The following is a 14991-nucleotide window of genomic DNA, read 5'->3' on the forward strand; positions in this document are numbered from 1 at the left end:
CCTTCATCCGAGAAACGGACCTGAAAAAAGTCTCCTATGAGATCCATAACATTGACATTCCCTTTTCGCGTCAAAACTCTTCTTATCCAGGTTTCAATAGCGTGATAACCGATAGTTTTTTCCAGGAGTTTAACAATCAATGAGCCTTTCCATGATTTACACCACATGTCATATTCCTCTAATGAAACATCAACTACAGGTTTAGGATTGAAAGGAGCTAGATCTGTATTACCTCCTCCGGTGACTTCCTCCATATCATACTCCTCTGTGACCATTTGCACGATTTCATCCGAAGATAGCACCATACCAGTATCACCATGCATCAAGCTATCCATGTATGATATACGTTGCTGTCGGGACCCTCTAGGCACTTCGCCTTCCGTCAAAATCCCAGTTGAGGGAGTCTTATTCTGCTTAAAATCTGCCTCCATCTTATCAGGCCCTGTTTGCTTATTCAGCTTAGGAATTGCTTCATATATATCTTCTGTCTCATCCTCCTCAAATTCAGTAAGAACTTCATCTCCATTCGATTTCATTTTTTTGATGTTATGCCTCACCAAATCTTCTTCCTCTGCAGTCTTTTTGCCCACCACCATAGTACAGTCACTCATTCTCACTTCCTCCCCGTAATATAGAAGGAGATGCAACGGAAAGGAGCTAAGAGCGAAGAAGAACGAGAACTAGAAGCCGGGATGTGAGGTGTGTGTGACAAAGGTGAGGATTTAGTCTCCGTCGTCTCCAGGGTCACGTTCTCTCCTAGGGCTTCAGCGCCCCTTCTCTGGAGATTTGTATTTTTTTTTCAATAATAAGGAATTATATTTTTTTTTTTAATATCTTTGTGTGACAACGAATTATAAAGTTTGATTTATATATATATCACTTTAATAAATACTAGCATCTTGTTTGGAGGGTACTTTATTGTAGATCGTTAATTAAGTTGCATTTTTAGATAAATATAATTTTTATTTGATATAAACGCACAAAATTAACCATCATTTAGTGATTAAACATTGTGTTAACAACTTATTATATTATTATGATGTAAAAAAATATTGAAACATTATAAATAAAAAAATATAACATGCATGGCTTATAATAACATAGTAAACGTCACTACAACATTTTGGGTCTATGGCCACGGTTTTTTTGGTCACGGTTTTTTACCGTGACAAAAAAAAAAGCTATGGTCACGGTTTTCAGAAAAAGGGTGACCATAGAGTGCCTATGGTCACGGTTTTTAAAAAAGGGTGGTCTAAAAGAGTCTATGTCACGGTTTTGAGGGGTGACCTAAAGGAGTCTATGGTCACGGTTTTTAACAGTGACCAAAAAGGGTCTATGGTCACGGTTTTGGAGGTGGCCTAAAGTGGTCTATGGTCACGGTTTGGGGGGTGGCCTAAAAGGGTCTATGGTCACGATTTTGGGGGTGACCTAAAAGGGTCTATGGTCACGATTTTTTACAGTGACCAAAAAGGGTCTATGATCACGGTTTTTCAAAAAAGGGTGACCTAAAAGGGTCTATGGTCACGGTTTTTGGGGGTGGCCTAAAGTGGTCTATGGTCACGGTTTTTGGTGGTGGCCTAAAAGGGTCTATAGTCACGGTTTTGGGGTGACTTAAAGGGGTCTATGGTCACGGTTTTGGACGGTGGCCTAAAAGACTCTATGGTCACGGTTTTTAGAAAGGGTGACCTAAAAGGATCTATGGTCACGGTTTTTTAAAAAAGGGTGACCATAGAGTACCCTGTCCAAAACGGCGTCGTTTCCCACCCCCTATTTTCGAAAATCACATTTTTAAAATTTTTTTTAATCTCTAACCCCAAAAGTCCAGAACGACATCGTCCCAACCCCCCAACCCAAAAAAAATCCCCCACCCCCTCCAAAATTTCCCCTTTCCCTCGTAAGTTCCACTCTTCACCTTCACTATCCCCCTCTGAACAACATCTCTCCCTCTCTGAACCCTCACTATCCGACGCGCTCTCAGCTGCAAGAAGATCAGCTGCATTGCCAAGCTCCTGGAGTTCGGAATCGGCAAGAGATAAGAGGGACGTACTTAATAGCAAGGAAGTGGAATCAATCCCGTTTACCCATGGATTCTTTTGATCTGGTAAACCCCTTTTGACTAGAAAGTAAAATCTCAGTTTGAAACCCCAAAACTTGCTACTTCAGCAGAGGCATCTTCCTGGGCTTTGAAAGTTTTCAAGTCTGATTCAAGACTGGCTTATTTTAGGGCAAAGAGTAAGCTTTCAAAAAAAGGTTAATCTCTTTTCACGCTTTTTCAATTGTTTTAGCATTTTTTTATATTAATAATAACTGTGGTTTTCTTTTGTTCAAATTCATGCGTGGTTTCACGGTTTCATTATTTTTTAAGGTTCATTTGTTAGTAGATAGTAATTCTCTCTTGTTAACTTGTTATGGATAGCTGAGTTTGTGGATGGTCCTTTTGCTTCGGATTGAATTTTTTGTTTTGTGTTTTTTTTTTCCGTTTTTTTTCCTTTTGTTTTGTCCTTTTTTGTTTTTTCAGGAGCCCTCAAAGCTCTTCGTGACTCACCCAGTTACTCATTCCATTGAGCATTCCAAGTAAGTTTGTTTTCTTGCTTTTCTTTTCTTTTCAATTTAATTAGTTTAGTTTTTGTAATTAGCTAAGTTTTTTCAATTGTTTATGCTTGGGTGTCACTGATATTGGGTTGGCCAGGATCGTTGTTGGTTGCAGCAGATTAGAGCATCTCAACTTGAAGTGGTGCTTTGAGATTTCTGATCTTTGCGTTGACCTTCTTTGCAAGAAGTGCTTCTATTTGAAAGTTCTCGATGTCTCGTATGTCAAGGTTAGTTCGTTAGTTAGTTATGGAAAGGTGTTTTGCCATGACATTATTGGTAGTACTTATTTGAGAGCCACTAATTGGATATGCTGATTAGATAATCCATTTTGGTTTTGACTTTTCAGTTTTCACACTTAGTCCTTTGTCTTTGTTGAAAACAGTTATCTCAGTTCCACATTATAGCACCATGTGTAGATTGGTGAATGAAAGGGACAGAGAGATTGAGAAACAAAGCTGGACACTCTGAATTTTTGGCCTCTAATATCAGTTCAAACAACATAAAAGGTATAAGTAGATCATTGTCAAGTTTTACATTCATGCATTGAGTTTTCAAGATTCAACAAAAACAAAGGGTATATAGTAATAAAGTCTTTGTCATATTTATGCTGTTCAATTTTACTTACTTTTTACCGTAGAATGTTAATTCATAGATTATATGAAATTAATTACAAAACCTTTTTCTCTAATCCATGTATCAATATGAATTTTATTTTTCAATTATGTGGTTTCAAATATAGGTGTAGAGAAAACATACATAGCTTAGCTATCTTTTTCGTAGATTTTGTACAAAATGATTGGTTTCCAAATAAATTAAATGGCTTAAAATGATTTTCTAATAGAGATCTGAATTTTACTTTTTTTTTATTCATTTTATTGTTGACTTGTTTGTCATTCTTTTAATTAGAAGGCTGGTTGCATTGGGGACCAAATTGTGGCTGCATGGATTTTGATAATAATTTGATAATGACCAAATTATGTATCATTTTCTTTCCATTTAGAAACTGCCAAGTGCCACGAGGGCTATGTTTACTTGTTTAGCTATTTTTGTTAAATTATAGATTCCTTTTGACATTTATAACATTTATTGATTCCTTTTGTAATTAAATGTGGAATGTTTGAAAATTTTGATAAATAAAAATAAGAACTGACTTAGCATATATAGGCCTAACTAAACATTTAAGTAAAAATCCAGGGGGTCATTATTAATTATAAAACAAAGCCGTTGCTTTTTTGAGATTTTTAAAATTAATTGTTGTGATTTTTTAAAATTGGCTTTGGTTTTCATATTTAAATTCTTATTCATTACTTCCTCTTCAAGCAGTTTTGACTTTATTTTTTTTTTATTTTAGGTGATGTATTTAACCTTAATGGATCATAGAGTTGTTGAATGTTCTTTAACTTCTGTTGAATTTTTTGTTTTATTTTGTATACAGTATAATTTTTTTGAACTGGTAACGACAAAAGGAGTTGACTAGTTGCTGTGGTACTATGTATAACAACTTCATATGGCATCTCAAGATGAAGGAATTAAGCAGTAAGTTTGTATCATACTTGTCATGTAAAATAATTTGATCTTCCATTTATTTAGGTAGTAAGTGTGTATATGCTAGCTAGATTGTCACTATAATTGACCTAGTAGATCATGTTTAGTAAGTTCAGGTATTTACATTGTTAGGTTTAATCATACTCTATCAAAAGATTGGATGGACTCACCAAGATTTGAGAACAAGTATATAGATGGTGTTAATAATTTTTTAGAGTTTGCCTTCTCAATTGGACAACCGGTTGGAAGAGAAATCCAGTGTCCGTGTGCAAAGTGTGGAAACACTTATTGGCGTGAACGAGATGCCGTATATGAGCATCTTATTTGCTACGGTTTTGTCGAAGGTTATAAAAGATGGATCAATAATGGGGAACCAATAATCTCAGCAGTGGTGGGACGTGACATGGATGATCGAGGCGGCTTTGATGACATTGATGGGTTACTGCGTCATGCATTCGGAGATATGGCAAATCTTGAAGAGGGAAACAGCGGGTTGAATGAAGATGCGAAGTGATTTTATAAGTTGGTAGATGAAGCAGGCCTAGAATTATATCCGAATTGTACTACTGGATTTTCGAGACTATCGTTTATCATTCGTCTCTACCACTTGAAGTGTCTACATGGCTGGAGTAACACATCTTTTACCTCCCTCTTGGAGTTATTAAAAGAAGCTATACCTGATTTGAATATTCTCACGTCTTTTAATAAAGCTAAGAATATGGTTAAAGACTTGGGTCTTGACTATGAAAAGATTGATGCATGTCCTAATGACTACATGCTGTATCGGAATGAGTACATAAATGACTCAGTTTGTCATATCTGTGGAGAGTCTCGATATAATCCGACTCCTGCTACGGATGGCAACGAAGATGAATTTGTGCTTCCAAATAAAGTTCATAAGGTTGCTGCAAAGACCCTAAGATACTTTCCTTTAATACCAAGGCTTAAAAGGCTTTTTATGTGCCCAAACACAGCAGAGGCGTTGAGGTGGCATGATGAGCAGCGTTTGAAAGACGGTTGCATAAGGCACCCTGCTAATGGTCAAGCATGGAAAAACTTCGACAGTCGGTACCCAAACTTTTCAAAAGAACTTCGCAATTTGAGGCTTGGGTTGGCAAGTGACGGTTTTAATCCTTTTCGAACTATGAATGTGTCACATAGCACATGGCCAGTTGTCTTAATGGTGTACAACTTTCCTCCGTGGATGTCCATGAAGTCAGAATATTGCATGCTCTCTTTACTCATACCTGGACCTTGTTCACCAGGAAATAATATTGACATTTTTTTGCAACCATTGATCGAAGAGCTGAAGGAGCTATGGGTGTCAGGGATAGATACATATGACTCTTTTAAAAAAGAAACTTTTCGAATATATGCTGCACTTCTTTGGACAATCAATGATTTTCCAGCGTATGCCATGTTGTCCGGTTGGAGTACCAAAGGGAAGTTGGCTTGCCCATGTTGTAATCATGATACTTCTTTTTGTTATTTGAAACATAGCCAAAAGACAGTTTACATGGACCATAGGAGATTTTTGCCAGCTGATCATGCATGGAGGTCTAACAAGAGATCTTTCAATGGAAAAAATGAATTCAGGGGTCCACCACGAATGTTAACCGGTGAAGAGGTTCTGGATATGCTAAAGTCAGTAGATAATGCCTTTGGGAAGACGCAAAACAAAAGTAAAGGCCAATGGAAAAAAAAATCAATCTTTTTTGAGTTACCATATTGGCAGCATTGTATGATCAGGCACAACCTTGATGTAATGCATATAGAAAAAAACATAGTCGATAGTATAGTTGGTACTTTATTGGATATTCCTGGAAAGACGAAGGATCATGCAAAGGCTCGTTATGATCTTAAGGAGATGGGCATTCGAAAGAATCTTCACCCAACAAATACGAAGGATGGCAAAAGAACTAAACTTGCCAAAGCGTGCTTCTCAATGACCAAAGGAGAGAAATCCATTTTTTGTGGTGTATTGAAGAAAACAAAATTTCCTGATGGAAGTGCTTCAAACATTTCTCATTGTGTACAACAAGAAGAGAGAAAGCTTTACGGTTATAAGATTCATGATGCTCACTTCATGTTGCATTACCTGTTGCAAATACCAATCAAGAGCATTCTCCCAGATCATGTTGCTGTTCCTCTAGTTCGCTTGTGTTCCTTTTTTCGCCGGCTATGTCAAAAGGAAATATCTTTAGAAGAGATTTACGGTCTGGAGTCAAAGATTGTGGAGACTTTGTGCCAGTTAGAGAGGATTTTTTCCCCTATCTTTTTTGATATAATGGTTCATTTGCCTATTCATTTAGCTAATGAAGTAAGGTTAGGTGATCCCGTCCAGTTTCGTTGGATGTATCCGATTGAGAGATACATGTGCACACTAAAAGGGTATGTTCGCAATAGAAGTCGTCCGGAAGGATCAATTGCAGAGGTTTATTTGGCTGAAGAGTGTTTAACTTTTTGTTTAAGATATTTGCATGAGGGAGTGAAAACAAGATTCAACAGAGTATCTCAGAATAATGATGAAGGCACTTTAACCAAAGATCCTGATTCAAATTTGTTCACAAACAAGGGAAGTCCATTGGGTGGAAAAAAAGGACAACTAATTATTTTGGACGAGAAGTCACTCCTTCAAGCTAATGCATATGTATTGAACAATTGCGTTAACGTGGAGCCTTACATGAGGTAAAATTTCACGTCTCATTTCTTCTATTCTTTAGACTAATTTGGTAGTATTACATAATAATACACATCCCTTGTAGAGAACATGGTGAGCAACAAAAGCAAGCCAAGAAGAAGCGAAAGTGGAATGTTGTTAAAGATCAAAATGAAGACTTTATAGCATGGTTTACAGGACGTGCCATGAAGGATGATGTTCCCGGTTGGATACGACAGTTGTCTAAGGGTCCAAATAAAGTTGCAAAATCTTTTTCTGCTTATGTCGTCAATGGGTACAGATTTCATACTAAGCGGCGAGAAGTGATGCGAAAAACGCAAAACAGTGGTGTCACTGTGGTGGCTGAAACTACAAGCTTTGCTAGTGTTAAGGACAAAAAACCAATCAAGGCCAATATAAGATATTATGGTAGAATCATTGATATTGTTGAGTTAGACTATTATAGCCAATTTAAAGTTGTGTTATTTAAGTGTGAGTGGTTTATGGCTGAGGAAGATAATTATGGTTTGACATACGTTCATTTCAAGAAAAGATGTTACCAAGACGAACCATTTGTGTTGGCAAGCCAAGCACACCAATGCTTTTATGTGAAAGATCCATATATTCCCCAAAAGCATTATGTGATGAAAACGGTTCCAAGAGACTTGTTTAACATGGGTCTCCAATTACAGTTTGACCCTAACATAGGAGAGCCACATAAATCTGCGAATAGTCCGATACCCTTAAGTGAAATTGGTGAGGTAGACTTGGTTAGACAGGGTGTGCGACCTATTATTGTTGATGTGACACCGAACAAGATCAAACCTAAAGACAAAGAAATAGAGTCTGATGAGTTTGACAGTGATGCTGAAATTTAGTGAGTATAAGGTGTTGGAAAATGTTGATGCTTTATTTGTTGAAATATGTTGATATTTAATTTTTCTTCCCTTTTGCATTCATGTATATTGATGCTTTATTTTATACTCTCTTGTTGCAACTAAATTATGTTGATATTCTCTTTGATCTCCCTTTTTTGCAATTGAATTAACTTGATGTTAATTGAACCTCTCTTTTTTGGATACAGGATGAACAGTGAAGGAAATCCCAAAAGAAAAAGGCTAAGGACCCTATCACAAATAGAGTCACAAAGAAGTCCCTTGAAGATGATGAGTCTAGTAAAAAATTCAGGAAAAATTCAATTCACAAGTGCTTATGCATTGCTGAAACAATTTCAAATCAAAAGGGAACATGTTTTAGCTGTATGTGGGGATAGTAGCAAACATGAGACAAGGAAAAAGGGCAAGATGTCAACAAAGAAGGTGACAAGAGTTGACGATGAAGGTCAAAGCAAAATGCCAACCAAGAAGATAACAAACAACAAGGATAAGGTGATCAATGAAGATGAGGGTCAAATCAAGATGCCAATGAAGAAATCCAAAGAAGAAGATCATCTAGTCAATATGAAAGCCAATGAACATGAGGCCCTAGGTGGGAAGAAGCTGACTAGGAAGAAGGTGCCAATGAAGAAATCAAAGGTAGAAGATGGTAAAGCCAATATGAATACCAATGACGGTGATGGTCAAAGCAAGAAGCCGACCGATAAGAAGATGCCAATGAAGAAATCAAATGAAGAAGATGGCAACGAAGAAGAACAGAAGATTGAGTCTCTTATCCCAGCTATGACTCTAGATGAATTCTTCGAAAAATATGGGATATCATTGGATGAAAATGATGAAGAATATGAATATGATTATGATGATCACAATCCAAGTGTTGGAGATAGTAGTGACAGTCAACACAGTAATGCTTTTATCTCTAGTTTCAATAGCAAATAGTGAAAGACACCAACCTAATTCTTTTATTTAGTCTACTCTTTTATTCATTAGGTTAGTATTCTTGTTAATATTCTCTAGTAATGACATGAAAATAGGTACCAAAAAGAAAAAAGCTCGTGGTCCCACCCAACTCAAGCATATTCATGCCATGGAGACACAAATAGAGTTAACATGGTACAATGACAAACCCATAGGCCCAACAAAGACACAAGTTCAATTATTTAGTCGGTTCTTGGGCACACTTGCAAGAAACTCTAATTTGGTCACCTTATTATATACTAATTGGCAAGCTGTGTCTAGGGAGACTAAAACTTCAATGTTGGATTATGCAAAGGTGAGTAGATCATTCTCCTTTTTAAATTATTTACAAATAGGCTTAGCATGTATGGTAAAATAACATATTTCGTTATTTCTTCGTAGTCTAAATATAACATTCCTAGTGATGCTGAGCCTTGGGTGATAGATACCATTGGAGAGTCATGGAAGCAATTTAAGAAACGCATAAAAAATGTCACTATACACCATACAGCTCATTCAGAGAGATGATGAAAAATTGTCCAATGATTGTACCTGAACTGCATTTTCGAAAATTAGTTCAGTTTTGGAGGCTTGATATCAGCAAAGTAAGTTATTTTCACAACTTTCTTGGCTTTAATGATGGTATCATGTATTTAACTAACTCTATGTATTTTTACATTGCAACAAAATGTAGGTTATTTCTGACATAAATCGTGAAAACAGATCCAAGCAAAAATGGAATCATCGAATGGGTCCAGTTAGTTTTGAGTTAGTACACGCTGAATTGGTATTTTTTTGTGCTTTGCATTTAAGTATTTTTGCATCTTTCATGTCATGAAGAGTGTTTAAGTTAGTCACATGTTGGTGGTTTCTCTGTAGCGTGCAAAGGAGGACAACGAAGATCCATCACAAGCTGAGATGTTTGTTGTAACTCGTACAAACAAAAAAGGAGAGACTGATTCGGGAACACAAGAGACGATTGTGAGTTGTCCAATTTCTTAGAAAAGTACACCAAACCAGAAATGTGTTAGCTATTTTTTTATTTTGAAGCATTTGGGTGCATGAACTTATTTTGGTCCTATTTGTGTGTAATAGGATCATATTCAAAATTTGAAACAAGCAGGATACAGTGATGATGACGCAGTTCAAACAGTTCTCGGAAAGGAAAGACATGGTAGAGTTCGTTTCTATAGTCGATCAGTCACAAAATCCTCTCTTAAAAAGGATAAGCAAATCCGACAAATGCAACAACAACATACTGAAGTGGTTTCAACTATGGAGAAAAATCAAAATAACTTAACTTCCAAGTTGGATGGTTTAACAAACTTGATTAAAATGTTGTTGCAACAAGTCAATCCTGGTATGAGTGCAGAACAAGTGCAAGTAATGATAGAAGCCGCCCAACAATCTCCGCCTGATGCGAGTAGTGCACCAAATGATGCGCGGCGAAGCATTCCTCCTTCACTTGGATCAAACCATGTATCAAAGGATTTCGAAGTAAGTGTTGTTCAAAATAAGTAGTTAAATTAAGAGTATGGTTTTGGTACTTACTAAGCTGATTGGCTAAACCATTATATTTTTTGTTCTAAACTTTAATTGTTTTACTTTTTATATCTTGTGCTCATCTTTATTAACTTAATTCCTCTTTATTGATCCCTCACCACTCACAAGGAAAAAAACTTAAGATATTTTCACTAAGTGCATGCAACATTTAACCCTTAAATGATGGGCTACCGTAAAGCAAATAAGCATTTTTTTTAACAAGTTGAAGGCTAACAAGTTTGGTACCACATAGAATTTAGAATTTTTTTTCAACAATTGTTATTTAGGTTTGTCACTTGTGTTATAGGTAGGTCTATATTAATTGGACTTTGTTGTTTACATAAAGAGGGACATGTATGTATAAGTTTTGGCTAGATTTTCTTTTTATGTGGCTCATCAAAGCAAATACTCCTTGCTGTTTAGTGGTTGAAATTTTAAAGTTAATTGACTTATTAAACTTTGCTGCATATGTACTGCATTATCAAAAGCATTTTTGCTCTATTTTAACATGTTTATTTCTTTTGCTAGCAGGAAGACATGATGTGAAGAAAATATGTTCCATACAAATATGACATGGGATGGGTCTTACACTTTAGTTATCTAAATGTAATTTTTTGATGTGTTCTGTACTTTTTGAAAAGAGACTTTACTCGGTATTACATGTAATTGGATACATTACACTCTATTTTGATTTCTGTTGTTTAGACTAAAAATTAAACATATTTAGTTTATAATGAAACTTTTATGATTTACATTTCTTGTTTTTAGATTTATTTTGGGATTATCATTATTTTGAGATGTGATTATGCTTTAAAAAAAATTAAAGCTCATAAAACAAAACAGGCTATGGTCACCATTTTAAAATAGGGTGACCATAGATAACCTATGGTCACGGCCAAAACCGTGACCATAGATAAGGCTATGGTCACGGTTTTGAGAAGGGGTGACCATAGAGGCTATGGTCACGGTTTTAAAGAGGGGTGACCATAGGCTCTATAGTCACGGTTTTGAGGAGGAGTGACCATAGAGGCTATGGTCACGGCCAAAACCGTGACCATAGATAAGGCTATGGTCACGGTTTTAAGGAAGGGTGACCATAGAGCCTATGGTCACGGCCAAAACCGTGACCATAGATATGGCTATGGTCACGGTTTTGAGGAGGGGTGACCATAGAGGCTATGGTCACGGTTTTGAGGAGGTGTGACCATAAAGGCTATGATCACGGCCAAAACCGTGACCTTAGATAAGGCTATGGTCACGGTTTTAAGGAAGGGTGACCATAGATATGGCTATGGTCATGGTTTTAAGGAGGGGTGACCATAGGCTCTATGGTCACAGCCAAAACCGTGACCATAGATAAGGCTATGGTCACGGTTTTGAGGAGGGGTGACCATAGAAACTATGGTCACGGCCAAAACCGTGACCATAGATAAGGCTATGGTCACGGTTTTAAGGAAGGGTGACCATAGAGGCTTGGTCACGGCCGAAACCGTGACCATTGATATGGCTATGGTCACGGTTTTTATGCGTGACCAGAGATTGCCCTATGGTCACGGTTAAAAATCGTGGCCTAAAGTGTCAGAATTTTAAAACTGTAACCGTGACCATAGAAACCGTGACCATAGGTAAAAAAACAGTGACCATAGACCTATGGCCACGGCGGAATAGGCCACGGTAAAAAACCGTGACCATAGGTCCAAAACCGTGACCATAGATCTATGGTCACCCTTTTCACTAGCTATGGTCACGGTTTTTTACCGTGACCATAGACCTTTTTTTTGTAGTGCGTATAATACTTCTTGGACGTTTAAGTAAATGAGTATAATAAGAGTTAAATATCAAGTGGTCCTTGAACTTGCAATTGAGTTTGTAACTCATTTTTCAATTTAAAATTACTCTAAATTTGTCTCTAAAGTTAACAACGATTGTCTTAAGGTTTATTCTAATGAATATTCGCAAAATGAGTGATGATGTATGTCGGGGTTGCCACGATAGACAATAATGGCTATATTACGTGGCATATACAAGTTTTTAACCCAATTTGATTCTATTGTTAGGTTAAAAATCCTAATCCCAATTTGAACTCTTGAAGCTCTCTTGCACCATTAGAAGCCGTTTTTTGTTTCTTTTCCCCCTCCCCTTTAAAATGCTAAACCCCAAATTATCTTTACCAGATTATTTTTCACTACAAAAAAAAATGTCGAGTACCATCAGATTTAGCGTCAACTTTATTGGCGGATTTACCGACGATTTTTAGTGTGGGATTCGTCATGTCAAATTATTACCGGTGAATTTCTGTTTTCGATGGTAAATTCGCAGCTAATAATTGGAGGGAAAATGAGGAAAATAGACGCGAACTTTGGCATCGGATTTACCATCGGAAAAATCTAACGATAGCCACTTCAGTGAGACGCTGCTTAGGCGATCCGCACTGCATTACCGTCGGATTTATCCGACAGTAAATCTGATAGTAATCGTGCCTTAAATTCGAATCGTGAATCCTCTGTCCCTTTGTTTTGAATTTATCTCTCTCTCTCTAACCTCTCGCCTTCCACTCTCTCTCTCTCTCTAACCTCTTGCCTCTCACTCTCTCTCTAACCCTCTCATTTCTTCTCTTCGTCAATATCCTCCTCTTTGGCATCCCTCTCCGGCGACACCATCTCACCATTCAACTGCTGTTGCTGGTGCAAACGCTTCTGCCGTTGCTGCTGTAAACGCTTTTGCTGTCGTTTCTACTCTTCTTCTTCTTGACGTTGGCGTGGGATCAGAAACTCCTGCTATTCTTACTTGTCATTATTTATTATAAAATAAAATTTGTGTTGATTATTATTGATTTGTGTTGATTATTCATTCGGGTTGCTAGTGAAGTTTCTAAATATATATATATGTTAATTTATATATATTATTGTTAATTTATTCTTATCTTTTACTTGAAAATTAAAACAGAACCGAATTTAAAATTACATAACTTTTTCAAAAGATGTGATATGAATCTGAAATTTATTTTATATCAAACTTGGAGGTGTCTATTTTTAGTGGATTTAGAGTTATAGATTTAAAATTCTTAAAGTGTTTGATATATCTTGTTTATTGATTCTTGATTATTGATTCTAGTTTAATAGATTTAGTAAATTTATGAATTTTGCTTCTTGATTATTGATTGTTGACAATTGGTACTGTATAAGTTAATTTTTAAAGACTATTATAAATCTTAAAATATAAATTTAAGGATCATTTTAAGATTCAACTCCAAGTTCATAAATCATTTTAAGTATTAACTCGTATAATAATTAATTGCAAAGGTAAATCAACTTCAAAAGGTAAGGATATATATGTAAATATAGGAATATAATAAACATATACTAGTTGAAATTAGATAGACATGGGTCTTATGATCTTATCCTTAGTGAGTAAATTCACATGTCGCCTCTACCAAAATAGTTACTCAACGATTTCATCTTCCGAGATATACTAGTGATGTACGGATGTTTTCATAAATTTGACGAACCAATATGCTAATAAATAATAATATTAAAAAAAAGCTCTGCTAATATGTGTGATACAGAAGTAGTGGTAAGGTTTACAATAATTGAAGAATTATTAGTAACAAACTGATAATCATGGTAATAATATTGTGGAGTAATTTATTTATTATTTTTTTAATAAATATATACCAATTATTTTATATTTATTATGAAATAAAAAATTAAATAATATTATATAATAAATTATTATTTGTGTTAATTTTTTATTATTTAACTTTTTATAATAACATTTATTATATCATTTAATAGTAGAGTAAAGTATTGTTTTTGTCTCCAACGTTTGGGGTAAGTCCCAAAGTTGTCCCTAACGTTTTAATCGTCCTATTTAAGTTCCTAACGTTTCAAAATTACTCAATATTGTCCTGCCGTTAGAGATCCGTTAACAGGATTGACGGCGGGACAAAATTGAGACGATTTTGAAACGTTAGGAACTTAAATAGAACGAAAACGTTGGGGACAAAAACGATACATAAAAATAAATTTTAATTTTATCCTTTAATAATATCAATTTTTTACTGTATATAGTATTCAATTATTTTTTAATCACATCTAAGTAAATTATATTTAGTCACATTACTTTCATTCTAAATAAATTAATTTTTTTATAATTTTACTTTTAAAGTAATATAATTTTTTATAAATAAATAAATTTTACACTTTCATTCTAAATAACATATTTTACTTTCATTACTTAATCACATTACTTATACTTTTTTTTATATAATTGTACACTTTTATTTTAAATAAATTAATTTTTTTATAATTTTATACTTAAAGTAATGTAATTTTTTTATAAATAAATAATTTTTACACTTTCATTCTAAATAATGTAATTTTACTTTCATTACTTAATCACATTACTTATATTTTTTTTTATAATTTTATGCTTTCATTTTAAATAATTTTTTTATAATTTTTCCTTAAAGTAATGTAATTTTTTTATAAATAAATAAATTTTACACTTTCATTCTAAATAATATAATTTTACTTTCATTACTTAATCACATTACTTATATTTTTATTTATAATTTTATACTTTCATTCTAATCACATTACATTATTTATTTAGAATGAAAGTATAAATTTAATTTTTTTATAAAAAAATTATATTACTTTAAGTGTAAAATTATAAAAAAATAAATTTATTTAGAATGAAAGTAATGTGATTAAGTGTAATTTACTTAGATGTGATTAAAAAATAATTAAATACTATGTACAATAAAAAATTGATATTATTGAAGGATAAAATTAAAAT

General features: G+C 34.6%; 1 protein-coding gene across 6 annotated transcripts; it reads left to right on the plus strand.

Annotated features, from left to right (window-relative positions):
• Positions 1-1814: 1814 nt before the first annotated feature.
• LOC112778701 (uncharacterized) lies at positions 1815-10943 on the plus strand. Of its 6 annotated transcripts, none has more exons than XM_029295617.2 (8): positions 1815-2250; positions 2519-2574; positions 2690-2819; positions 2975-3098; positions 4028-4128; positions 4270-6825; positions 6903-7684; positions 7881-8093. In XM_029295617.2, the coding sequence occupies exons 6-7, from the start codon at positions 4856-4858 to the stop codon at positions 7672-7674; spliced, it is 2742 nt and encodes a 913-aa protein (XP_029151450.1). In that variant the 5' UTR covers positions 1815-2250; positions 2519-2574; positions 2690-2819; positions 2975-3098; positions 4028-4128; positions 4270-4855; the 3' UTR covers positions 7675-7684; positions 7881-8093. The 6 variants fall into 6 exon arrangements, with proteins under 6 accessions (XP_029151450.1, XP_029151451.1, XP_025678782.2 ...); XM_029295618.2 differs by having other exon boundaries at positions 6903-7673; XM_025822997.3 differs by lacking the exons at positions 1815-2250; positions 2519-2574; positions 2690-2819; ... (1 more) ...; positions 4028-4128; positions 6903-7684 and adding exons at positions 8727-8965; positions 9052-9254; positions 9344-9436; ... (1 more) ...; positions 9745-10146; positions 10723-10943 and having other exon boundaries at positions 4654-6825; positions 7881-8596.
• Positions 10944-14991: the final 4048 nt, after the last annotated feature.

The sequence above is a fragment of the Arachis hypogaea genome, chromosome 19 (assembly GCF_003086295.3).
Source record: "Arachis hypogaea cultivar Tifrunner chromosome 19, arahy.Tifrunner.gnm2.J5K5, whole genome shotgun sequence".
NCBI classification, from domain to species: Eukaryota; Viridiplantae; Streptophyta; class Magnoliopsida; order Fabales; family Fabaceae; genus Arachis; species Arachis hypogaea.

Excerpts from the sequence above, each read along its gene's own strand:
- LOC112778701 (XM_025822997.3), top strand. The coding sequence starts at position 4,856 with ATGGTTAAAGACTTGGGTCTTGACTATGAAAAGATTGATGCATGTCCT. Across the intron at positions 8,597-8,726 it reads TAGTAGTGACAGTCAACACA|GTACCAAAAAGAAAAAAGCT; the intron begins GTAATGCTTTTA and ends ACATGAAAATAG. Across the intron at positions 8,966-9,051 it reads CAATGTTGGATTATGCAAAG|TCTAAATATAACATTCCTAG; the intron begins GTGAGTAGATCA and ends ATTTCTTCGTAG.